The sequence below is a fragment of the Astatotilapia calliptera genome, chromosome 12 (assembly GCF_900246225.1).
Source record: "Astatotilapia calliptera chromosome 12, fAstCal1.2, whole genome shotgun sequence".
NCBI lineage: Eukaryota > Metazoa > Chordata > Actinopteri > Cichliformes > Cichlidae > Astatotilapia > Astatotilapia calliptera.
The window spans coordinates 9,149,414-9,175,255 of NC_039313.1; the positions used below are offsets into that span (position 1 = coordinate 9,149,414).

At 39.2% G+C, this 25,842-nt stretch overlaps 1 protein-coding gene across 2 annotated transcripts; it reads right to left on the bottom strand.

The window, feature by feature from the left end:
* Positions 1 to 1,134: 1,134 nt before the first annotated feature.
* On the bottom strand, positions 1,135 to 21,168 carry LOC113034429 (leukocyte surface antigen CD53-like). 2 transcript variants are annotated; one of them, XM_026188988.1, is made up of 8 exons: positions 21,126 to 21,168; positions 20,616 to 20,697; positions 18,429 to 18,617; positions 17,857 to 17,931; positions 16,366 to 16,476; positions 15,977 to 16,084; positions 2,516 to 2,599; positions 1,135 to 2,294 (listed from the first exon to the last, which is right to left on the bottom strand). In XM_026188988.1, the coding sequence occupies exons 2-8, from the start codon at positions 20,676 to 20,678 to the stop codon at positions 2,229 to 2,231; spliced, it is 696 nt and encodes a 231-aa protein (XP_026044773.1). In that variant the 5' UTR covers positions 20,679 to 20,697; positions 21,126 to 21,168; the 3' UTR covers positions 1,135 to 2,228. The 2 variants fall into 2 exon arrangements, with proteins under 2 accessions (XP_026044773.1, XP_026044772.1); XM_026188987.1 differs by having other exon boundaries at positions 20,612 to 20,697.
* Between the last annotated feature and the right edge of the window lie 4,674 nt (positions 21,169 to 25,842).

The following is a 25,842-nucleotide window of genomic DNA, read 5'->3' on the forward strand; positions in this document are numbered from 1 at the left end:
GCTTTTTGATAAACATCACCTTCATTATCAAAGCTTCCACATGGCCACAGGCATTACATTAATACCTGCCATGTAAGTCAAAAGACAGACACAGTGATCCAGATTGATGCCCGTTGCACTACCGCTATCTATAAATACATTTCTTTATTTCATGCAGTGCCGGTTCACAATTCAGAGATACCTACTTCTTCCTAATCCTACATAATACTCTAAATGATCATCATATTTTAAAGGTCCCATATACTTACCCTTAAAGGGTGATGAGTGGTTTTGCCTTTTTTTTTTAACTTTGCGATGGTACTCTTCAAGACTCCAGCAACAAGACAAGACAACTTGCCTTTGGGATTACATCAGGAAGGGGATCTCCCAAATCAGACATGTGGCACTGCTCTCATTGGTGACCCCTTGTGATAAGGGAGCAGCCGAAAGTAGCAGGAAACTACTCCCATGTCACTTTTAGCAGTTTAACTGTAAGCTGTATTTAGTTGTTTTCAGGGCTAAAAAGTTGCTCTCAGACAGTTGCTCAAAGCCAGCACAAAAATACATAATAAGAAAGACAAAAAAACATTTAAGGGTGACAGATACGTAAAAAATTAAATTAAAAAAAGAGCGAAAGAGAGAGAAAGAAAATCTGGAGGTACGCAAATGTGTTTTTGGAGTATTGTAGTGTTTTTCTTGTTTTGTTTGATTGTTTTGTTATTTGTTAGTGGAGTATGACGGATGTAATGAGAAAAGAAGCTCTGGGAATTCAACTTAATTTACATAGTGCCAAATTACAACAACAGTTGCCTCAAGGCGATTTATATTGTAAGTTAAAGACCTTACAACAAAGAAAACAGAGAACACCCCAGCAATCATATGACCCCCTGTGAGCAAATACTAAATACTTAAATACTCTAGGAGCAACAAGTAACCCAGCTGTCTAAAAGCAAAGTGCTCTAATGGGATGATATGGTACCCATGAGGTCTTTAAGATAATTTGGGGCCAATAGTTGGGCCCTACCAAACAAGAACATCCTAAAAATACCAGAGATCTGTGGGTTGGGCTTGCATTCTGACTCATCTCTTAGAAAGTGTACTGGCAGATAAGACAAACGGACACACAAAAAACCCACCATAAATCACAATCAGCATATATATTATTTTATTAAACACATTAAGGGACCATACACAAGTTTAAATGCCCCTCTTTTCAAGAACTACTGGGGAATTCACAGGATAAATCAGCTGGATCAGCTAAACCAGAAAACACATAAACGTGATTAAATAAAGAAATCATAAAAAATTAAAACACTTCACAACTTAAAACTGAGACAACTGTGATTTCTTTATTACCACAGCACACCAGGTTATACATAATTTGATCTTAATGGCACTACCTTAAGAACATTGCTGCAGTCAACTGAGAGTTTCGACCTCATTACAACGTCATGCTAGTTCTTAACCGCATTTACATCCACTTTGTCACTGGCAACCAAAGGTTAGTGTTAGGGGTGAGGGGTAAGCTTTTATCAGAAAAACTGTAATGCCTAAAAGTATGTGACTTCATTTGAAAAGTAACATTGTCTAGCTCACAAAAATATTCCTAATTAGCATGTGGCTAATACTAGTCAACTCACTGATGACCTGGCGGATGTTAAGAGGCTAAACAAGCCTACATGCTGGTTTTAGACAGTCTACCAAACTGAGCTGATAACAGTAGAAGATGGAAGATGCTCAGATTCACTTTAAAAACACCAGGATGTGACGTTAGCCAGGACTTTAATTAGAAGAGAAGCAGGACATTTCTAAGACAGGTGGTGTTGGCTAATTCTTACAGAAGAGGGGGTGAAATGTCAGTACTAAAAACCACTACACTACCTACAAGATTTTGAGTCCTTTTGCTATGGTTTTAGTCTATCTCAAGTCTAACATACAAGGAAGTGGTGAACACCCAGCACTCACAGGGAGAAAATGTCTTGACATCCTACAGGGTTGGAATAGTGCTAACACAATCATGTCATCACTTTTTATCCAATTACATGTCTCCGTATCACATTTAATGATCTGTCACCTCATATGACATTCTTAATGGCGATAATCAGCTAGCTCCCTTTTTGACAGATGGAAATAGCAGCGGATTTTTTGGTGTTCGGAACAGATTAATAAAAAGCTGAGATAGGGAAAAGCATCGTCTTGACATGTGGAAAGTATCTGTGAATTGCAGGTAGAGTTCCTCTGGACCTTTTTCAGTAACCCTGTCCACGTACAGCAAAGCAGCAAAAGAGAGGGAGGGTGATAGACATGCAAAGAAACTGTAAAAAAAAAGAGAAGAAGAGCAGAGAAAAAAAGTTGACAATATTCTGTTAAAATCTCATTAGCCAGAAAATGTTTGAGTTTACCCTAAAAATAAAAATAATAAATAAAACAACCCCAACCCTAGACGAATCGCTGATCTGATGGATGTTAAGGTTTCCACTAGTGGACAACACCTGCTGCATTCCTAACTGGCAGCTGTAATGGGGAGAAACTGTACCTGTAAGATAAACATGGAGACCACTCCTGCCGCTGTGCTTAGGTAGTTTTTGGCAAACCAGTCCTGCAGTTTCCCAACACAACCCTGAAAGGCAACATTTTTATGTTTATCCTTTACTCATACACATTACGATACTAAGCATACATGCAATTATACCTCAAGCACAAGAAGAGAAAAAGGGGAAAAATTCTCCGTATGTTTAAGTGAGGAGTGCATGACAAAGTGTTCATATGAATGTCAGGAGCCGAAGTTTCCCACCAGATCAATGCATTCATTTATGCTGTCAGTGGTTTTATTGTTGAGTCTTACTGGTGTAGGTAGTGCATAACACAAAGTCCAAAATGGAAAACTGTGGCACAACATTGATAACTGATACCACACACATATACTGATATCTATGTAATCATTTATGCTTGATCCTGGATACCATAGCTCCTCAGAGATGCACGATTCCCTGGCATAACTCAGAAACGTGCACCTTAAAACAAATAACCCGCAAGCTACAAGGAAATAGAGTGTCACTAATTTAGATGATTTACACTGAAACCAGTTTATTTCTCTATACAAAAAAATAATTCCCCACAAAGCTAGCACATTTTACTCATCACTGACTGAAGAAATTAAGAACAAGCTTTTCGTTTTTGTTTTTTTTGTTTTTTTTGGGGGGGGGGGGGGGTTCCCACATGGTAGCCAGACTGAGAGAGTCAGAGCTCGAGAAGCCAAGCATTTTTTCACCTGAACAAGTAATGTCTTCATGAATTTCTTCACAAATCAATTTTTAACCAACAAGCAGCTCTAAAACAAAGTACACTGTTAGCCTTTGCAGTAATTTCCATAGCTTTGTACTGCAAAATCAACAGTAAGAAACTCTAAAGGATGTTAGCAGTTTAGTACTGTAATTTGCATGTCATTGTGGGAAAATTCCATGAGATTACATTATTTTTATGGTAACTCACTGTACTCATGGAAACAGCTGTAAAATACAGCAAATGTATTAATTGGTGATGTTACTGAGATTATACTATTACACCATCTGGATTTCTGGTGTTTTTTACTGTAGATCTAAGAGTAATTACTTAAATCCTCATTCCGAGTGTATTACCATAAAATGCAATTCATTGTGAGAGTATTATGACATGTAAACTACAATATGCAGCATCATTTTTAACTTAAGGACTAAGTTGCAGCTACACTAAAATGGAATTTCTTAAATTGAACCTCATATATTAATACATTTATTTGTTTATTCAAACAATGTGAAACATAATTACAGTCCACTTTGTATCAAACAACCAGTCTTACCCTTACAAAAAAAGAATATCAAGTATATTATAAGTAAACTTGAAAACAAGGAAGTATACTTTTAGTTCACTTTCTATGTACTTTTATAGATTTTAGACCACATTACATTTAAGCATACTTTAAGTCCAGTTCGAAGTATACAGAAAAGTATAAAAAAAATTGTCTATACTTGTAGTATAGTAGTGCTTGTAGTATACTATGTACGGTAGTATGTAGAGTATTTGAAGTATACCTGAAGTATACTAAGAAGTACAATGAAATACCCAGCTGTCATGATTCGACTGTGTGGCAGGCAGGAGAGGACCCAAATGCAAACTCACGGAGACAAAATGTAAACTCAAAAACACAGCTTTAATGCTGGCAAAGGGTGAAACACAAAAACAGTACTAAACTAAACTGGGAAAGCTAAACATAAAGTATACCAGGAACCACGGGGAGAATCACACACAGCATGAGGGAGACTACGACACTGACAAAGAGAAACACAGGGTTTAAATACACAGAGGGATAACGAGGGAATGAGACACAGAAGGAGGGCACAGCTGGGAGAAATCAGGACTGACGAGACAAGCAAAGCTAGAAACACTCACATGAGGCATGGACCTTCAAAGTAAAACAGGAAACACACTGACTGAATTCTAAAACACGCAAACTTAACAGCAACTGGGGAGACAGAACATAGGAACCTGAAACGTGGTACAAAACATCACAGTGGACATAACATGGAACACAGGGAAGCCATATAACAAAGCCAAAGAGCTAAACCTAAGATAACCATAAATATCTGAGATCCAGGGAAACAAGAAACAGTACATCAAAGGACTCAAAACATAAACCATGATATAAAAGCACAGGATCTCTTCCAAATAAAATAGGAAACATAATGAGACGCAGACATGATAACCGGAACTTGACAATGTAAGACACAGACATGAAACACATGAAGAGCAGGGGAGACTTAACATGGGTTGGAAACACAAGGGGGAACTAATAAGCAAATGAACATAGGAGGCCTAATGAGCTTAACATACTATACACATTAAGATGAACTAAAACTCAAAACACTGGGTCCTAAGACCCAGGATCATGACACCAGCATGCATTGTAGTGCTTTAACTGTAAAATTAAAACAACTATGAAACAAATAATTGATGTTTTAAACAAGAATTTGTCTTTTACCTTTTGAACAAAGTGGAATGAAAATAATTGTTTAAACCGTGAGTGAAAAGGGTTAATGGTTAATAAACCTCAACTCTAAAATCATTTTCTCACCTGTTTACAATATAATTCTGGTACTTGAACTATGAGTGTAGTTCTCTGCAAAGGAAGCCTTCTGATAGTTGGAACTATCATCTGACTGTCTGGGGAATTGATTGATTTGTTACATGTGAAAAATATGTTTCACCTCCATCGTCCCGATACCCAAAAACTCCAACCCATCTAGCCTCAATGACTACCGCCCAGTAGCACTCACCCCCATCATCACTAAGTGCTTAGAGCAGCTGGTCCTAGCACACTTCAAATCCTTTCTCCCCCCCACCCTGGACCCCCACCAATTTGCATACCGCCAGAACAGGAGCACAGAGGATGCAGTCTCCATCGCACTGCACTCTGTCCTCTCACACCTGGACAACAACAACACCTACGCCAGAATGCTGTTTATAGACTTCAGTTCAGCGTTCAATACAATCCACCCCTCACAACTCATCAGGAAACTGACAGACCTGGGCATCAGTTCCCTCATCTGCAAATGACTTCCTGACCAACCGCCCCCAACATGTCCGGCTGGATAACCACTGCTCATCTAAAATCACAATGAACACCGGTGTACCGCAAGGCTGTGTGATGAGCCCTTTCCTCTACTCCCTCTTCACCCACTACTGCAGACCTGCTGATGGTTCCAACACCATCATTAAGTTTGCAGATGACACCACGGTGATCGGCCTCATCAGTGACAACGATGAGGCCGCCTACAGGGAGGAGGTGGATCGTCTGGCTGAGTGGTGCGACACAAACAACCTGCTGCTTAACACCGAGAAGACCAAGGAGCTCATCGTGGACTACAGGAGGAATGCTGACCCACATCCACCCATCCACATTAACCCTTTAAGACCTACCATAGAACCAAGTCCGCCAGAGCTTATATTATATTTTTACATGCTGTGGAGCCATTTTTGGGAGCATTTCAAGTTGCTATACATCAATACAACCATTATAGCCCAGATTTTAATAATATGTATTCATTAAGTGCATAGTAATTACATAAATTGCAAAAAAGTGCAATAAACTACAAAAAAATTGAAAATCGTTTTTGATTTTTTAACATATATTTGTAGTTAGAGAAATTTAAGAGGTCTTATCCCTCAAAACTGTAAATACAAAAAAGTTGCACAAAATAGTTTCCCACCACAGGAAATTTATTTTGAGTGTCTTCATAGTTTTATTTTTGAAATACACCAATTTTTATACACTGCAGGAAAAATGAAAATAAATATTATACTGCAAATTTGCAAAAAAGCAGCATATGCATCAAAATAAACTATTTCCAGCAGTGCAATATGAGTCCTAAGAATCCCAGAAACGACACAGAAAGTCATAAAGTCAAACATAACTTTTAAAAAGAGCAGTATAGGCCCTGAGGCCCTGATCGCAAAAAAGACTACATTTCCGCGAAAATGACGTCACTTCCGGTTTCGGGCAGGTAATGGCGGAAATGCAAAAGTTCGCGCTGACGTCTATTCCAACGTAGGAAGTGTTTTGAACAGCTGATCAGATCGGTAAAGCGTGTTTCTGGAATATTATGTTTTTGTTCCTGCAAGCACTTTTTATGCAGTTTTTGCAAAGCTTTATGTGGAAGGAAACCGTGACCTAGGACAAGCTGATGGCATCAGATGTAAGTACAACTCCTCCGGTTTCATATGCAAAAAAAATTTTTGCGCTATAGCTTACGTGGTTGCAGTGCTACTGGGATTTAAAAATAGTTACGCATAACAGAGCATTCCCGCTCCGATCGGCTCTAAAGGGTTAAGGGGACGGCTGTGGAGCGTGTGAGCAGCTTCAAGTTCCTGGGAGTCCACATCTCCGAGGATCTCATCTGGACGACCAACTGCTCCAAGCTGGTCAAGAAGGCTCACCAGCGCCTCTTCTTCTTGAGGACTCTGAGGAAGAACCACCTGTCCTCAGACATCCTGGTGAACTTCTATCGCTGCACCATCGAGAGCATCCTGACCAACTGTATAACAGTCTGGTACGGGAACTGCTCTGCCTCGCGCCGGAAGGCGTTGCAGAGGGTCGTGAAAACTGCCCAGCGCATCGCCGGAGCACCACTTCCTGCCATAAAAGACATCTACAGGAAGCGGTGTCTGAAAAGGGCTGGGAAAATCATCAAAGACCCCAGTCACCCATCACATGGACTCTTCACCCTCCTGCCCTCTGGGAGGCGCTACAGGAGCCTCCGGACTAAGATCACCATTTCTGTAATATACTTACATATCTATATTATTGCTAATATATATTGTAATATATCTATATCATGGCTAAAGCGCTTCTGGATGGATGCAAACTGCATTTCGTTGCCCTGTACCTGTGCATGTGCAATGACAATAAAGTTGAATTCTATTCTATTCTATTCTAATTACTATGTTTCAATCAGAAGTAAGCCAAATATGAACTAAAAAGTAAATTAACAGTATACTTGGAAGTTTAGTATTGTGTTAGAGTACAGTATATTTTAAGTATACTCTTATAGACTGGAAAGGACATTATGCTAGTACATTTATAGTGAACAAAAAGTACATCTAAAAGCTAATTTCAAGTATACTTCTATATACCGGTACTAAAACGGGGGCCAATATAGTCCCAAGAAGCATTAGTAGTATACTTACTAGGTAACGTATACTTTTCCTTTCTATATGTTACATTTAGAGTAATGTTTAAAAGTTACTTCATTTAGCAGGGTGTAGCTTTTTTCTCTTCTTATTCTTTCTTATACTGGAACTTCATTTTTTTCTGCACAAGGTGGTACTTTTAAGACACCTCTGCCTAGCTACAGTGAACTAACCAAAAGTTCACTGAAAAGAATATGCTGTGGTCGTCATTTTACACAAGTTCAGGTGTCACATCCACAAACCTACACCATTAACCAGCATCAGTCCTACAACTTCACTCTTAAATTTAATAAATGCTGGGACAAGCAGAAACTGTATTTTTAGCGGTGCATTTTGTGGCAGGCCAGACTGCTATTAAATGCACTCTCCTATAGAAATAATTCCTTTGTAGCACCACTTTGTCTTGGTTCAGAAGAGATGTCCTGGATATACATGATAATGTAACACGGGTGTTTTTGTTTGTTCATGTTTAGCGCGTTGGGTTGTGTTTTTAAAGCGACTGTTACATTTTTAAGGCGTTTTATGCGACAGGTGTGTGAAGCACTTGTTACACATCTCAATGGGAGAGCCATAGCCGACAACACACCTTTACCTGACGTACAATGTGATGTATGGCGCACACGTCGGGTATTCACTTTCAAAACAACAATGGCGGACAGAAGATAGTGATCGAGGCGGTTAATGCTCCTTTCGCCGGTTGCCAACCATCATTAAATAACAACAAGAAGAAAATATTGATCTGCTTTTCTTAGTTGTACCCGTTTAAGACGCGATTCAGACTCAAACAAAGCTGCAAAGCAGGAGAACAACATGTCCATCAACTATTCTGTGCCACAGTCCCAGTTTGCTGCAGCACAGATTGATGATGAGATGGTGGAAGAACAACAGAGACAATTTACGGACCGTTAAGATGTGCAACTTAGAAGTAGTCAGAGGTAACTGGATGGAGTTCAGTCAGGTTAAATGCACGGTTGATTGGATTATATCTGAAGATTTTATACTATTTGTGACAACTCTGCTAGACTCCAAATTTCTCATCCAATTAATGCGGGAGTATCTCAAAAGTAAATGAAACATCTAAACTTAACACTTTTCCCCTAAAACTGACTGACATGGGACACATTAAAGTTGAATTGGAACCAGCTAATCAGTCTGAAGGTAAGTGTTTTTTCACTTATTCGAGAGAAGTCAGAAATGTGTTCTTATTACTGTTTGTTTTGACTTTTCCGCTACAGTGCCAGGTTATTTTCAATCAAATGCTAAGACAAAATTTCAATATCTATGAATGTGGAGACTCAAAAGACTAGTTAGTAATAGTTGCCGATGAATTTATGAGACTTGATAGAAACATGGACGTTTGCAACAGGTGAATCGGCGAACTAATGGGGTTGCGCCCAAATGCTTAAAGCTGGTAAATGGTCAGTGTTTTCAGGTGTGCTTGTACTACCTGTACGGTGCGGGGTGCTAACTAAGTCAGGCTAAAGTCAGTCAATCGTCGAGCTCGAATATCTTTTCATTTTTGTGCACTGCTCACTTGTCTTTACTGTGCTTTTTGTCGGCACAGATTTTGTGTTCATTGAAGCCTTTTGTGAATAATTTTGATAATTTAAAAACTGGGAATTGATTCCTATGCTCTTATTTTGTTTTTGGGGTTGTTGTTTTTTTTGCATTGCATATGTCATTTTGGATAGGTAATTTGTCATTGAAGTTTTTGCAACTAAGTTTACTTGTAAATTTTGTGGCTTCCGTGCACGGAAATTTATATTGTTCAGTTTGCATGTTAAAAGCCACAAACATGTAGCTAACTATAGGTTTTCCTGTGGAACTGAGAACTGTCCTGCCAGGTTCAGAACATTTCACTGATTACCTCAGCTGTCAAGTTCCTGGATGTGGGTATGCTGCACAAAACTTCACAGGTCTTTGTGCCCATCTCAGATTTCACATCAATGAAGTATTATGTCCATTTGAAGGCTGCTCTAAATACTTCAGTGTCCGAACATCATTTTCCAGCCATATTTCTCGAAAACATAAGCAGACAGTTCAGCAGTCAAGCCAACAAGAAACTGGTGAAATCATTCAAGAACTTTCACAGAATAATCTCTTAACACTGTACAAAAGGTGTGTTGAAATCTGACAAAAGAAGGAAGACATTTTTCAAAGAAAATTTCAGTTATGTGGAACCCACTCAAATTTTTTTAGGATCTGACAGTACAGGCAAACAGCGTTATTTTCAGTATGTGCCAATTAAAGAAACACTGAAGTCTCTCTTGAGACAACCCACAATACGAGAACAGTACAAACAGTCAAAACTGCGCCGATCACCAGACATGGTTTTAGAGGATGTCTCAGACAGTCAAAATGTCAAGGATAATGCACTTTTACAGCACTATCCATCATTTCTTTCACTCATTCTCTACCAAGATGCATTTGAAGTGGTTAATCCATTAGGGTCTGGCAAAAAGAAACATAAAATCCTGGCAGTGTAAAGGACTCTAGGTGAGATCTTACTACACAACCAGTCCTCTGTTGATGCAATGCAACTTGTTCTGCTTTGCAGGGACACTGACTTCAAAACTTTTGGCCATAACAAAGTTTTGAAGTCTTATTGCAGACCTTAAAGATATGGAAGAGACAGGGGTTCTGGTAGAGGATGGAACCATAATGAAGATAGCTTTGATAGCCATCTTAGGAGACAATCTGGGCTCCCACTGCATTGGTGGTTTCACTGAGAATTTCAGCTGCAGCAAACATTTTTGCAGATACTGCTTAATTGACAGGGAAAGTTTTATCAGTGATCTACTATCACTTGGACAAAAAAGAATAGCTGATAAGTATAAGGACAGTGTTGAGGTCCTCTCTACAAGTGTCCACTTGGTTGTGAATGGCATTAAATTTGACTCCATGTTTAATTCACTGAAGTATTCCCATGTGTGCTCTGGGTTACCTCCATGTTTGTGCCATTATTTATTTGAAGGAGTGGTTTCCAGTCACTTGTCACTATATATTGATACCCTTGTGCAAGTGGAAGGGCATTTCACATACAACCAGATAAACAGAGCAATTGTACAGTTCAAACATGTAGGAAGTGATGCTTTAAGTAAGCCATGTGAGGTGAAAACAGGGCAGAGGCTGGGGGGTTCAGCAGCACAGAACTGGTGTCTTCTACGACTTCTGCCTCTGTACATTGGTGAAAAGATAAAACGTCCTGTGGATAGTGAGGTTTGGCAGTTATGCCTTAAACTTAGAGACATTGTTGATCTTGTATGTGCCCCCAAAATAAGTCACAATGACATTTGCCCTGCTGCATCAGCTGAAACATCAAGCCATCCACCTCACCCCTCCTCCTCCACGTCCACCACTATGTACAACCATTACTCCAGCTCTTGGGTCTCACACTTACAGATTCCTTGGGAATGATTTCCACTCCAACTGTTGCATGAAATCACAAGAGGAGACAGAGGTCATCCAGAGGACAGGAGAAGTATGGTTAGAATTGTTGTGGAGGCCATGCAAGTTCACTGCAGAAACCCTAAATGTGCATCTTGTGAAGAAGTTGCTAAAATCATTGTAAACAGATACCCTCAAACATTTGCAGATTTTACTGAAAAGGGAGAAAGACTGGGTTGTGGACATTATTCACTACTAAGAAGCATCAAATCTAGAGTTGAACATGTTAATCAAGATAATGCAACACATAGACTTCGTCAAACAAAGAGAACCAGGAATGAGGAAGATTGCAGTCCCAACAGTAATGCAACCCCACCTAAAAAAGTGAGATGCCTTGTTGATAGCTATGGTTTTATTAATTGGCAGCCAGTTGAACTTCCTGAAGGGGAAACGCCAGCTTCTTTAGAGGAAAAGAAACACATCTTGTTTACAATTTTTAATTCACAAGGCCCTGGAGCTGTGGAGAGACCTGATGTGGATGACTTCATGTGCCTCACATATATTTCAGCTTATCAACAGTTGTCTCTCACCTTCAGTAGCTGAAATTCAGGAGCAGTGGCTATTCTTGTTTACTGGGAAAGGTCTTTCGAACCACTTTTACAAACTCACAGGCATCGATATCAGTGAGCGCTTAGGTCAGGCCCTCATAACCAAAGGCAGAAGGATTATTAACTATTTCTCCAGCCAGAAGCTCAAATAGAAACTTGTTATAAGGACACTCATCCAGCAGATAGAAAGTGAAGGAGTTTTGACCAACAACAAGGTTGGCATAGCAGCCATACTTCTCATGGTGAAGTATGACAAGGAAGACGAAGACTCCCTCTTTGTCTTAGCAGATGTAAACTTTTTTCAAACAGCTCTAGGTTTAATGCTGTTGCTTGCATATATATATATATATATATATATATATATATATATATATATATATATGAACAGGCACATGGGTCAATACATGAGCGAGACACAGAAAGGAATTGGCAAAAATACCAGAGGCGCAAAACACCAGCTACTGGTAGACAGAACAGTCAGCCGAGACTGCAAGACCAGACTGACCAACCTGTGCACTGCCTGGATTGATTACAAGAAGGCCTATGACTCAATGCCCCACAGCTGGATACTGGAATGCCTAGAATTGTACAAGATCAATGGGACCCTAAGAGCCTTCATCAGGAACTCAATGGGGATGTGGCGTACTAGAGGCCAACTCCAAGCCCATAGCACAAGTCACCATCAAGTGCGGGATCTACCAAGGAGATGCTCTGTCCCCACTGCTGTTCTGCATAGGCCTGAACCCCCTCAGTGAGATCATTAACAAGACTGGCTACGGATACCGACTACGGAATGGAGCAGTTGTCAGCCACCTCCTGTACATGGATGACATCAAGCTGTATGCCAAGAGTGAACGAGACATCGATTCACTGATCCACACTACCAGACTATACAGCAATGACATTGGAATGTCGTTCGGACTGGAGAAGTGTAGTCGGATGGTAACAAAGAGAGGGAAGGTAGTCAGAACTGAGGGGATTGAACTACCAGAAGGCAACATTGCAGACATAGAGGACAGTTACAAGTACCTGGGGATCCCGCAGGCGAATGGGAACCATGAAGAGGCCGCTAGAAAGGCTGCAACCACCAAGTACCTGCAGAGGGTCAGGCAAGTCCTGAGGAGTCAGCTGAATGGTAAGAACAAGATCCGGGCCATCAACACGTACGCCCTGCCCGTGATCAGGTACCCTGCTGGGGTAATAGGCTGGCCAAAGGAGGAGATAGAAGCCACTGACATAAAGACAAGAAAGCTCCTTACCATGCATGGAGGGTTTCACCCCAAGTCCAGCACCCTGAGGCTGTACGCTAAGCGGAAGGAAGGGGGCCGGGGACTGGTGAGTGTCAGCACCACAGTCCAGGATGAAACAATGAACATCCAAGAATACATTGGGAAGATGGCCCCAACTGACCGAGTGCTCAGTGAATACCTCAGGCAGCAGAAACCCAAGAAAGAGGAGGGAGACGAGGAACCATCATGGAAGGACAGGCCCCTGCATGGTATGTACCACCGGCAGATAGAGGAGGTGGCTGATATCCAGAAATCCTACCAGTGGCTGGACAAAGCTGGACTGAAAGACAGCACAGAGGCACTAATCATGGCAGCACAAGAACAAGCTCTGAGTACAAGATCCATAGAGGCTGGGGTCTATCACACCAGGCAAGACCCCAGGTGCAGGCTGTGTAAAGATGCCCCTGAGACAATCCAGCACATAACAGCAGGGTGCAAGATGCTAGCAGGCAAGGCATACATGGAACGCCATAACCAAGTGGCCGGCATAGTGTACAGGAACATCTGTGCTGAGTATAACCTGGAAGTCCCGAGGTCAAAATGGGAGATGCCCCCAAGGGTGGTGGAGAATGACCGAGCTAAGATCCTGTGGGACTTCCAGATACAGACGGACAAAATGGTGGTGGCTAACCAACCGGACATAGTGGTGGTAGACAAACAGAAGAAGACGGCCGTAGTGATCGATGTAGCGGTTCCGAATGACAGCAATATCAGGAAGAAGGAACACGAGAAGCTGGAGAAATACCAAGGGCTCAGAGAAGAGCTCGAGAGGATGTGGAGGGTGAAGGTAACGGTGGTCCCCGTGGTAATCGGAGCACTAGGTGCAGTGACCCCCAAGCTAGGCGAGTGGCTCCAGCAGATCCCAGGAATAACATCGGAGATCTCTGTCCAGAAGAGCGCAGTCCTGGGAACAGCTAAGATACTGCGCAGGACCCTCAAGCTCCCAGGCCTCTGGTAGAGGACCCGAGCTTGAAGGATATATATATATATATATATATATATATATATATATATATATATATAAATAAATGATACATTTATACAATACAATTTTTTTTGGAACCCTCCAGTCTCTTACAGTATGTTACTGTTTCCTGAAATTATGGTAAATTACGACCTGTTAAACAGTAAATGACCGCCTGTAGGAACACGGTATCCTCTAGCAGAGATGAATATTTTTGGCACTGATGATGCGTGATAACGGTAAGTTACTGGTAAATATCTTGCAGTTTATTACCTTGCAGCGGGCTTACAGTGACATACCATGAATAAACGGTAGTATACCAATTTCTTAATCACAGTATGATGTTACTTTGTTGACGTAATTTACGACATAACGACATAACGACATAACGGCGTCACTCGCCAGTGAGATACTGTAAAAAAAGCTACGGTGCGTTACCATAATTTGTCCAGGAGTATTATACCACAACAGCAAAAAGCGGTATCATCCTGCAGAACGGTAAGCTACCGTAACACGGCGTCACGGTATGACGCTGGCAACAGTGACGCCAGTATGTTACCGTAAAGTGGAAACAAAAAGTCTAACAGTGTACAGTGTGCTGGAATTCCTCCACAATGATGTGAGAGAATGATAAAGCCTTCTAAATAAAGACTAAAAGACCTTGCAGTATAATTAAAACGTCATTACCAGTGAAACATTAAAGCAGCGGTCCCCAACCCCCGGGCCTCGGACCGGTACCGGTCTGTGAGTCGTTTGGTACCGGGCCACGAGAGTTGAGGCTCATGTGTGAAATGTATGGTTTTCAGGGTTTTTATCGGTTTTCAGCGTTATTTTGTTATCGTTTTTATCGTTTACTCGGTTTTCCTGGGTCTTTTCACGTGTGTTATGAATAAATTTTCTTTTTTTCGGTACCGGTACTAGTTTTATTTTGTTGTATTTATCCGCGACACCTTAAAGGCCGGTCCATGAAAATATTGTCGGGCATAAACCGGTCCTTGGTGCAAAAAAGGTTGGGGACCGCTGCATTAAAGAGAAACCAGATTAACCAGATCATAAAAACACTGTTATTAGAACTGTAAATCAGATGAAATTAACGATTGTAGATTTTTTCAGTTTTTTTCACAACTGAATGTTGGTCAAATTCATATGTTTGTGTAAGACAATGTGGGATGTGTTTAAGCGTTATCATTAGAGAGAGCAGATCTGGAATTGGGGTTTAGCTTTAAACAAACACAAACTATATTGGTTGAAGTTTGGAATTGTTATTGATGAATTAATATGCTGTAATTTATCTGAAAGCAACATTCCCAAATTCTTAATGTATATCCTTTTTTTTTTTTTTTTTTTTTAAATGACATCAGAAACAGCAGTATGCGACATTACGTGATGGCAGAGCTTCAGTTCATCCTTTGTCATTTTTTTTTTTTTTTTTTTTTTTTAATAAATAGGACAGGGGGAATGAATGAGAGAAAGAGGGGGAGAGAAAGAAGGAAAACCAAAGGGGAGAAGAGACGGTGAGAAGGGGGGGGAAGAGAGAGAAAAAAAAAAGAACTCCTGGGTCACCTGTATGGAGAAAAAAAAAAACAAACAAAAAAAAACAAACAGAGGAGACAGCAAACAACAAAGAGCAACATAATAATAGAGAAAACAAAGCACCATCACAATAAACTAGCTAGTCATAGATATCAATATTTACTAAATAATAAACGATATTGTGCAGCACGCAAGATAGACAGCGCACAGTGTGCTTTGAGGTAGCAGCCAAGAAAGCTTTAGACCGCGTCTGTGAATACCCATGTGTCTTAATGTATATCCAAAATGGAAATTGTTTTTATCGTCTCATGAAACTCCTGTGTTACCTTTTTTCTGGAACAACTACTACTTCACCTGTTCTTTTGTCTACTTTGAAAATCTTTTTTCAAACACCCCTTTTTCTGCTACGTTCTTTGTTAAACGTGTGTTCACCTCAATGAAACTAAAGTCTTTTAAAAACAGTGTTTTATGGTTTGATAATGTAAACTAACCTCTTGCCAGTTGGGCTGGTCAGTGACGTTACAAGGGTCCAGAGTACAACAGGATATTGGGACATTTCCCCCCCAGTCTGCCACACCGTGGACTCCACAGCACTTAAACTGTACAAAACACAACACTCGGGTTCAGTGGAGTAAACATGTCTGCTATCTGAGCAGGGAAAGGCACAAAATGATTTCCTATTCTGTTTATATCCAGTTCCATATATTTATTCTTTAACTCAATATTCATAGTATTACATTTAATGCTACAAGTTTCTACTTCAATGAGCCTGTTTTTCTGAGTTTGATGATTCAGTGTTAATATGAGCAGTGTTTAGCTTTAAATGGTGGAGCAGGACATGCATGATTAATCTGACAGAGGAAAGCAGCTTATCATTTACCAGATACTGGATGGCATCAAAGTCATCTTTGAGTGTCTGATTTTCTCCTGGACCCGATATCTTGTAGACCTCCAAGCTGTGCATCAGATCTTTCTCAAAGTATGTGCCAATCTGCATGACAGAAAGGAAGCAAAAGAACAGAAATATACTGGAGCCTACTGGACATGAACAAAAACAGTGTTTAGATACAAGTGGGGATAAATAGCAGTACCAAATCAAACCAAACAAGCAAAAAAGTCAAAAAATGCGAGAACATATGCCGTAAGTCTGGAGAATGAACTTAGCTCCTTGGTTAATTAGTATGTCCATCCACATAGAAACTAAGTATACAACACTTCAGTATGTGATGGACTCTTTCTTCAGCTTTTCCAATATTGTAATAACAGGCCAATCAATGTGTTTGAGATGTGGCACTCAACAGATTCTCAATCTAAGAAATAATTCCACAACAGTAAAGTATGCCCTTGTTTTGAAGTAGTAAACTTTGAAACTTTATTTTTTCATTTCCAACTTTAAGCATACAGTTTTTATGTTTTGGTGGCTGTTAAAATTAAAGTTATATTTAAATAAATTGTACAAAATACCTGACCAAACCTGAAGACCCAGTGGCAATATTTGCTTTGGATAGGACTTTAATTCAGTCCAGTTCCATGTTGTCCTGTTTACTACACTATAAGTAGCAGCAGTGCAGCTGGAGGAAGCTAACAGCACTTAGTTTTTCATGAGTGCAATGCTAACAGCTTGTCTTTTTGTATATTGTGCTTTATGCTTAACTACAAATGCGGTGAAGTGAGCTGACACAGCTAACTCACCCTATTACTTTCTGTTACTTGTGTCTCTTAATACTTGCCGGGAAGCTTTTGTTCCACTTAAGGTAACACTATGTGACAATAAGTAGAATAGGTGGTTCCGATTATGTAGCACAGGTGGTTTTATCAATGGCTTCTCCAGTCTGCAAACCCTAAACTGTCCCTTATGCTTCACTGGCATGTAAATATTTGCAAAATAGATTTTAAAAAGAGCTTACAAGTGTGTGAATGATTGAATCTGGCTCGTAGTGTAACAACACTCTAAGACATTTATGAGACTAAACAATTTAATAGAATTCACACCTACTTTTGACGTCAGCACTGGATGTGGGCATCATGGTAACTTGGCATTAAAGGGGTAATCATCATGGGACAAAAAACAACCACTCAATAGGCCATGTGAACTTGCTAGCAGCATGAACCAAGCTAGACAGCTTATAGAGGTAAATAAAGTGCATAGATTTTCTTTATTATGGTTCTGTTGCCATTATTTGATACATTTTATGCTACAAATTTTGTCAAAATATCAAACCCGATATTGTGCTACACATAAAGTAATCATTCTTTTCCTCTGGTTTTGGTTTCACAACTGGAAAAAATTGGATTGGTGTACTTCTAATAGAAAACTTTAAATAACCTGGTATATGTATACACATATGGATACAGATAGTGACTGTCCTACCTCTCTGTTGTAGACAAAAAACACACAGGCCATGGCCAGCTCCACAGATATCAGGAAGGACAGCAGGACATAAAACTGTGTGGGTGAAAATGGGACACCACATGACTACATTTGCATCTTCTCAGCTAATTTCAGTGTACTGTATTTGCATTCATTCAAACTAAATGCAAAGCTCATTAAAAGCATAGTTATGCCAATTTAATAATGGATTGTATTTATATAGCGCTTTTCAGTGCCCTCAAAGCGCTGTACAATTCCACTATTCATTCACTCTCATGTTCACACACTTGTGGAGGCAACTACAGTTGCCCTGGGGCAGACTGACAGAAGCAAGGCTGCCATGTCACGCCATCGGCCCCTCTGGCCAACACCAGTAGGCGGTAGGTGAAGTGTCTTGCTCAAGGACACAACGACCGAGACTGTCCGAGCCGGGGCTTGAACTGGCAACCTTCCGGTTACAAGACGAACTGCCAACTCTTTGAGCCACGATCGCCTACTATAAAGTTTATCATTATTTTATAGTAACTCATTAAAAATCTCTGGGCGACATTGAGTCACTGCTTCATACTCACGCTTATGAGCATGCAGCGGTTCTCCCTCATGCCTCCAACCACTCCCAAGTAGCACACACAGGTGGCAATGGTACCAGTGACCACCAGAGTGTTGGCAGGGTAGACTGGCCAGAAGGAGGTGACTAGAGAGGCAAACCTGGAGTGCATCATCATGAATTCACCAAAGGCCACCACAAAGGCGTTGCTTAGCTTCACCATAGCAAACAAACACACATACACACATAAATAGGACAAGAGACATGTCACATTATTATTCTGAATTTGAGTCTATGTGGGTTTGCCTATATGGACTAAAACTGAATTTACACTCAAAATCAAGAAAGTTTGGATTTTAATTTAGTCTCCCAAATAAAAAAACAGCAGACGTCTGATGTTAGACAGAATCGTCAACTTATGACACACTGACTCACATCTAGAGCGAAGTAAACACTATTTTTTATTATTATTAACCTTTATTTAACCAGGAAAAGTCCCATTGAGATTAAAAACCTCTTTTGCAAGGGAGTCCTGGCCAAGAGGCGACAACACGTTGAAATTACAAAGTTACATACATATTATAAATAACAATTACATTTTAAAAACATTTTTCTCTGGCTCTCTCAATCTGGACTTAAAAGCTATATATGCAACTAGGAAAATGATACACTTCTCACAGCTTGTATTTATTTCTATTTATTTATGAAATGTTGCCTAGAGCCTTATTTTTGATTTTCTTTATATACAGAAAGTAATTTCCATCATAAACTAAACAAAATGGTGCATTAACATTTACAAGACATGAAACGCTGTGTTTGGCCCCGAGACCCACCATAAAATACTGAACATGTTGTAAAGACAAATAAGAAGACTGACAAGTGATTTATGGAAGTAGCTAAGGAGATATTTACATAAGACACACACTACTGTACAATTTAAGCTGCTTGTATTCAGTATACTAATTTATATGTCTTTGCATAGTGTATTTTTACTTTTAGGTTTTTTTTGTTTGTTTAGTTTTTGTCTAGATTAACATTGCACATAATTCATAATAAGCTTGTAACATGCATTACTACAGACTAACCCAGTTAATCTTGTTTTTTTTTTCTTTTTCTAGAATTAAAATGAAACACTGGAGCATTATGGGTGCATTACAGAGGTCCCTCGCTACACGCGGTTCACCTTTCTCGGTCTCGCTGTTTCGCGGATTTTTTTGTGCAATTTTGCATGCTTTTTTTTTTTTTTTTTTTTTTTTTACAGCGTATTGTGTTCTGCGTTCTGATTGGCTGTAAACCCATCGATCTCATGCCGTGTCTCCTGTACAGTACAGAATGCGTTCAGCTTGTCAAATTTACCTAAATCTTCGATCGCTAGCAGTGTGACTCTGAAGTACTGTACTGTATGTTTGTTTGCAAGTTTTCTCCAACAAACACAAAAATATCGACGAAACGTTTTGCACCGTCAAAGGCATCTGCAGGTGCCTTTGGTTTCATTCTATAATACTGGACTTCTTTTTATACGAAGGTTTGAACTTTTAGAGTGTTTAAACCATTGAGAAAAGTGGGGAAATGTTCGAGCCTCTCGGAGAAAAGTGTATAAAGTGTGTAGTAATGGGGTTTTACAGCCATAAAACATCTATAATAATTGTTGTTGTTTTTTTAAAATTAGATACCTCGCGGATTTCGCCTATTGTGGGTTATTTACTACCGTGATAAACGAGGGACCACTTTATTTCCATCACAAGTAAAAACTTTGAACGTTTGATCGGAGCCTAAAATGGTACTTTAATCCCCTCTTGTGGTCAAACGTAATCAAGTGCATGCCTGTGGAAATTAAATGGTGCTCCTGACTGATAACAATTGCAAATGAATGCGCAATGTTCAGGAACTGTGGCACCACATTTACAAGTAGAAGGTAGTTCCAGCTGCTCCCTTATTTCCCAAGGGCTGGTCACAGCAGATGGATATGCATGTTGATGTGGCACAGATTTTACCCCGAATGCCCTTCCTGACACAACACTCCCCCATTTTGTTGGACAAGGTAGGCAACTACTAGCTGTCTATCTATCTATAACTATTTACCATAATGTGTATCTATAAATGTGTATACTGTAAGTGTGCTATGTCATCTGACTGGAACTGGTAATTCACAGTTACATGACAACCCATGTTTTCTGTAGTCTGGGTGGGTCTCTTACCCCAACGTACCTACCCAGCAGAGGAAGTGCAGAGCTGTCACCAGAGATTTCAGGCATTTCACACAGGCGCTAGTCATCCTTACTGATAATCTTCCTCTGTCAGAGTTTGTCACATTTATTACCATAAAATACAAAATGACACTTTAGATTAGTCTCACTAATGGGCTTAAATGTTTGAGACATAATACTGCTATAGACAGTTACTGTTTACAGTACACTTTTGTTTGATGTGACAACACTGACCCTTAAGTCACAATGGACACCTGTGCTCTGTTTAGGCTCCTGTTAATCATTGTTATCTGCTCTTATCTCCACATTAACCATTTGTTGCAAGTTTGTATCTAAATGGGATTGTGTGACAGCAGCTCACAGCACAGCACAAAACCTTCACTTGTAACCAAATTTCCATATCTTGTGCTTCCTAATTTATTACAAACATGTAAATAAATTCAAATGAAATGATAAATTCAGACACTAATTTTGTGGTTGAGATAACAAACCAATTGAATAATCTAAGGACCTACCTTGACTAATCTGTATCCAGCAATATCTCTGTGACAGACGTGTGTGAGCAGTAGCCCAGCGTTGCTTCTCTCATTGCCAGGGTTAACTAACAATAAGGAGGAAGGAAAACTAACTAAAAGGGTGTGGAAGGGCAGTTGACATACTGGGTGTATCTACCCAGTATGTTTAGTAACAACATTAAAGAGGAGGGGCATTCACGCCTGGCAAGAGAGAGGTCTGTAATAAAATACATTTTGAAAAAATAATAAAACTGTTGAAAGACAGTTGAATTTACTTTGAAAAACACTAACCATATCACAGTCTCAGGTGAAGCAGATTTTCATCAATGACCTCTTGAATTTGCTGGACTCATTTTTTGCTTAGAGGAAAATCCATGGCAATATGCCATCACTTTGCTTCACTGCAGAAATGCAATTAGTCAGAGGCTAAAATTGGATTTTCCAGGTAGGAGATCGATGAAATCTATTGTAGCAGATTCTTTTTCGTTTAGTCTGCAATCAGGTGGCTTGTGCGCTTGATGACATTTAATGCTCCCTGTGGACTTATTCAGTTGACTTCAACAATAAATAATTAAGATGCTACATAAATGATCAGAATTACTTTCCAACCCCTAGTCAGTATAAATAAATAAATGCGATTGGAAAACTTGTACAGTAAGCAGATGGGACAGTGAGGTGATCATCTTGCATGATACTGCTGTGGATCTATAATATGTTATACAGTGTTGGGTCTGCGCTTCCACAGGCCCCGCTGGTTTAGAAACTTATTCCTGTTAACGAAACAAGGAAGCAAGACAAACAGCTTTAACCGGTTTTTACTTGCTAGCAAGGGAGGCTGGTCGGAACCAGGCTCTAGGAGCTAAACGCTCCTCACTTGTCTCCTAGCCAACTTCAAATAAACAGCCTTCCTTGCCGCCTTTTATTGAAAACAGTTACAGTACACATAAGCACCACACATTGTAAAAAACCCCTATGGTTCTAAGAGATAAGGTACTGTGAGTGTGTGAGTGGGGGTGCTTTTTTGTGTGACCTCCTGCCCACAAAAGGGTCATAAAGGCAGGAAGCTTACTAAACAACAAAACAGAACCCTCACATAGGATGTCCCATAATAAACCACTACAGCCTCCCCCACCGTTCAACAGTCTGGGGAGGTCAACAGAAACAAATGTCTTTGATCCTATAGTTTGAACCAAGACTTACAAATTTAAGTAACACAATGACAACATTTAACAATTTGACTCCAACATACAGTACAGATACAATACAGGAACATTCAGTTTTTTGTCCTAAAACATTCATTATGGTATTTTCACTTCTATTTGTTGCCCACCATGTTTGTAGTGTAACTAATATTTCCTGATTGATAAGTCAGGATGTCAAGTATCATTTCAAAAATGTGAACAAATGTTTTTTTGTTTTTGTTTTACAATACTTTTAAGTCACCTTGTCTAAAATGTACATGACTAAAAGTAAAATTGAATACTGTATCATGTTGTATTCAGGAAGACAAAAGCTCATCAGTGTTTGCTGAGGCCTTAACTGAAATGACATCAAGGGTTAAATGGCTTAAACCATCTCCATCCTTCCCCGCTGGCCATTAGAAAGAACACAGGCTTAAGAGATTTCAGCACTTCCATCTTCACGTTCACCTGGGAACTTTCATCTTTTTACACGGTCTTGATAAAACTTTTAATAATAATAATAATAATAATAATAATAATGGATTGCATTTATATAGCGCTTTTCGAGGCCCTCAAAGCGCTTTACAATTCCACTATTCATTCACTCTCACATTCACACACTGGAGGAGGCAAGCTACAGTTGTAGCCACAGCTACCCTGGGGCAGACTGATAGAAGCGAGGCTGCCATATCGCGCCATCGGCCCCTCTGGTCAAAATCTAAACCTTTTAACCTTAAACATACAGTGTGGAGGGCTTGTGATAACTGTGAAGATGCAGACTGCATCTGAACACCTCGAGCCTCATCCTACACTTCCTTGTAGGTCACTAGTTTAAGTGATTATAAACCAATTAATCACACATCGGCAGTTGAATGGCCCCCCAAATTCTCCCGATCTGACCCCCTTAGACTTTTATCTTTGGAGTCATCTGAAGGCAATTGTCTGTGGTGTGAAGATACGAGATGTGCAGCAACTGAAACTACGGCTACTGGATGCCTGTGCTGGCATTTCTCCTGCTATCAGTGTGTGAAGAGTGGGAGAAGAGGGCTGCATTGACAATCCAACACAATGGGCAGCACATTAAACACATTTTATAAGTGGTCAGAAACTTGTAAATAACTTATGAAAGAATAAAGTTACGTTGAAACCAAGCACACCATTGTTTTTCTCGTGACATTACCAATAAGTTTGATGCGTCACATGACCCTCTTCCTATTGAAAAAACAAAAGTTGCATCCAAGATGGCCAACTTCTAAATGGCCACCATGGTCACCACCCATCTTGAGGAGTTTGCCCCCTCAACATATACTAATGTGCCACAAACAGGACTTTAATATCACCAACCATTCCCATTTTATTACGGTGTATCCATATAAATGGCCCATCCTGTAGTTCAATTTCTTGAATACACAAGGCACTGTACATGAAAAACGTTTGCAGAGAAAACTAAAAACAACACCACAATGGAAAAAAATAAACAAACTTTTATTGAAGAAGAATAATCACACACAAACAAGATTTACACACATTTTTCAGACAAGGGTTGAGCTTTCTTTTTCTTTAATTTGATAATAAGCTGAACAGTATTATTAAAAAAAATCCCTAAATGGCTGATTTCCCCAGTGACAGCACACGCTGAATGACACAAAAATGAAACGCCTACATTGAAAAAAACAACAAAAAAAACAACAAAAAAAACAAATCTGTAGCTTTTTTTTTTTTAAAGGGCTGGAAACTGATTTTAATTATAGAGTGAAGTACTGATTGATATTGCTTCAAAAATCTATGAAACTGTCCACAAAGCTCCAATGAACTAAACACTGAAGTGCTTTTTGGGCAAATGTCTTCCTGAATGATTAGTCTGTTATTGAATGGATGAAATGAATTAAGGCTGTCATTATATCAGAGTTTTATTTGTACTATTATTGCTGTGTAAAAAAAAAAAAAATCAAATCAAATTAAAAAAAAAACAAACAAAAATTGATAATTGAAAAAAAAAAAAAAACCTTGCATCAATGCTGGTAGCAAAATTCTTCTATAACTTTATCTAGTGCGTGCTGTTTTTTTGGTAAGCTATTAAACTATTAGCTATTAAAAGTGAAGCTATTAAACTCAAATTACAAGTACATGGAAGTGGTGAGAACCCAAAACTGCACAACAGCAAACAAAGACATGAATTACAATTTTTCTTTTAACAAATATTATAGGCGCATTGCTAATACAATATTAAGATCTCGCTTTTAAATATCCCAATTATCATTCATTCATTGATGCTGTCGTGACCACAAATATTGATATATCTACAGATTTTCCTGATATACTTCTAACAGATTTTAACCATTAAAATTCTTATTATTATAGTCTATTATAGTTTTTATTAGCAATGTCAATATGAATGACATTTTTCTATAAGCATAAAAAAGTAAAATTACAAGTGCATAGAAGTGGTCAGAGACGACCAATTTTTAGGACTTTTATTACCAATATCAATATTGATATCAAAATCTAACACCCCAATATATATATATATATATATATATATATATATATATATATATATATATATATATATATATATATATATATATTTCTCCTTTTCCAAGGAACAAAACACAATGAGATTTCCCTAATCTTGGTTTTGAGTAGTTATTTCATTTACACATTTGTGCTACTCCTGAGTATTATCAACTTGTTAAAATCTGTCAGGCTCACAATTATTGATGATATCATGTGATATTGACTGTGCACTTTCTTAATATCACACTTAACATTTTGTGTTTTGCTGTACCCCCCAATATTGATACATTGGCTGGTTGTCTTTATATACTGACTATTCACATTTATCACAATAATGATAATACTGCAAAATCTAAAGAAATTTTGAAATGATTGCATCACTTTGCTCACCGAGTTGTCTCTAATAGTTATTGTCAGTGCATGGTTATTGAATGAATGGCACATCAGTGCTTCTTTAACCAGTGAGGTGTGAGCTCTACATCCATGCTGGAGAGTTTCATGATATTTGAGGTTTTACTGAGTACTCGAGGTTTCTTCATAGACACAATAAAGCTTGACATCATTTTTTGTTTTTCTTCCTCTTGGTTTGAGTGATCAGTTTAATCAAACTCACATGACTACATGATGCAGCATATGGCTGTTAATGTAAGTGTGTACAGAGCAAAACATCAATTGCTACCAAGTTACTGGTTGGTGGAAGAACTAAAAACATCAGTGCTCCACAAAGAGTGACACTGACAAACTGTTCTCAGATAAACTCTTAAATCAGCTTATCATTTCTGAGACCTGTTTGTAACGTCAGAGTGTAGATCAAGCCATGGAAGTGATGTCAAACAGAAAATAAATATTGAGCTCAAACTTGCAGAGAGGATCAAAATGAGAGTTTGCCTGTAATGGTCCTAGTGAGGCACTTTATTCAGCACTGGTAACGCAACTATTCTTTTACACATAGCATTGAGCTCACGTATCAGCAATATTTATATAAATATTTTCACTTGTTGAATAAATGCTGGATTGCT

Bases quoted from the DNA above. Each gene is read 5' to 3' on its own strand.
- LOC113034429 (XM_026188988.1), bottom strand. From the start codon at position 20,678: ATGACTAGCGCCTGTGTGAAATGCCTGAAATCTCTGGTGACAGCTCTG. The intron at 17,932-18,428 runs GTGAGTATGAAG...TCACCCACACAG, and splicing joins ACCGCTGCATGCTCATAAGC to TTTTATGTCCTGCTGTCCTT. The intron at 16,085-16,365 runs GTAAATGATAAG...TGTTTTGTACAG, and splicing joins TTGATGCCATCCAGTATCTG to TTTAAGTGCTGTGGAGTCCA.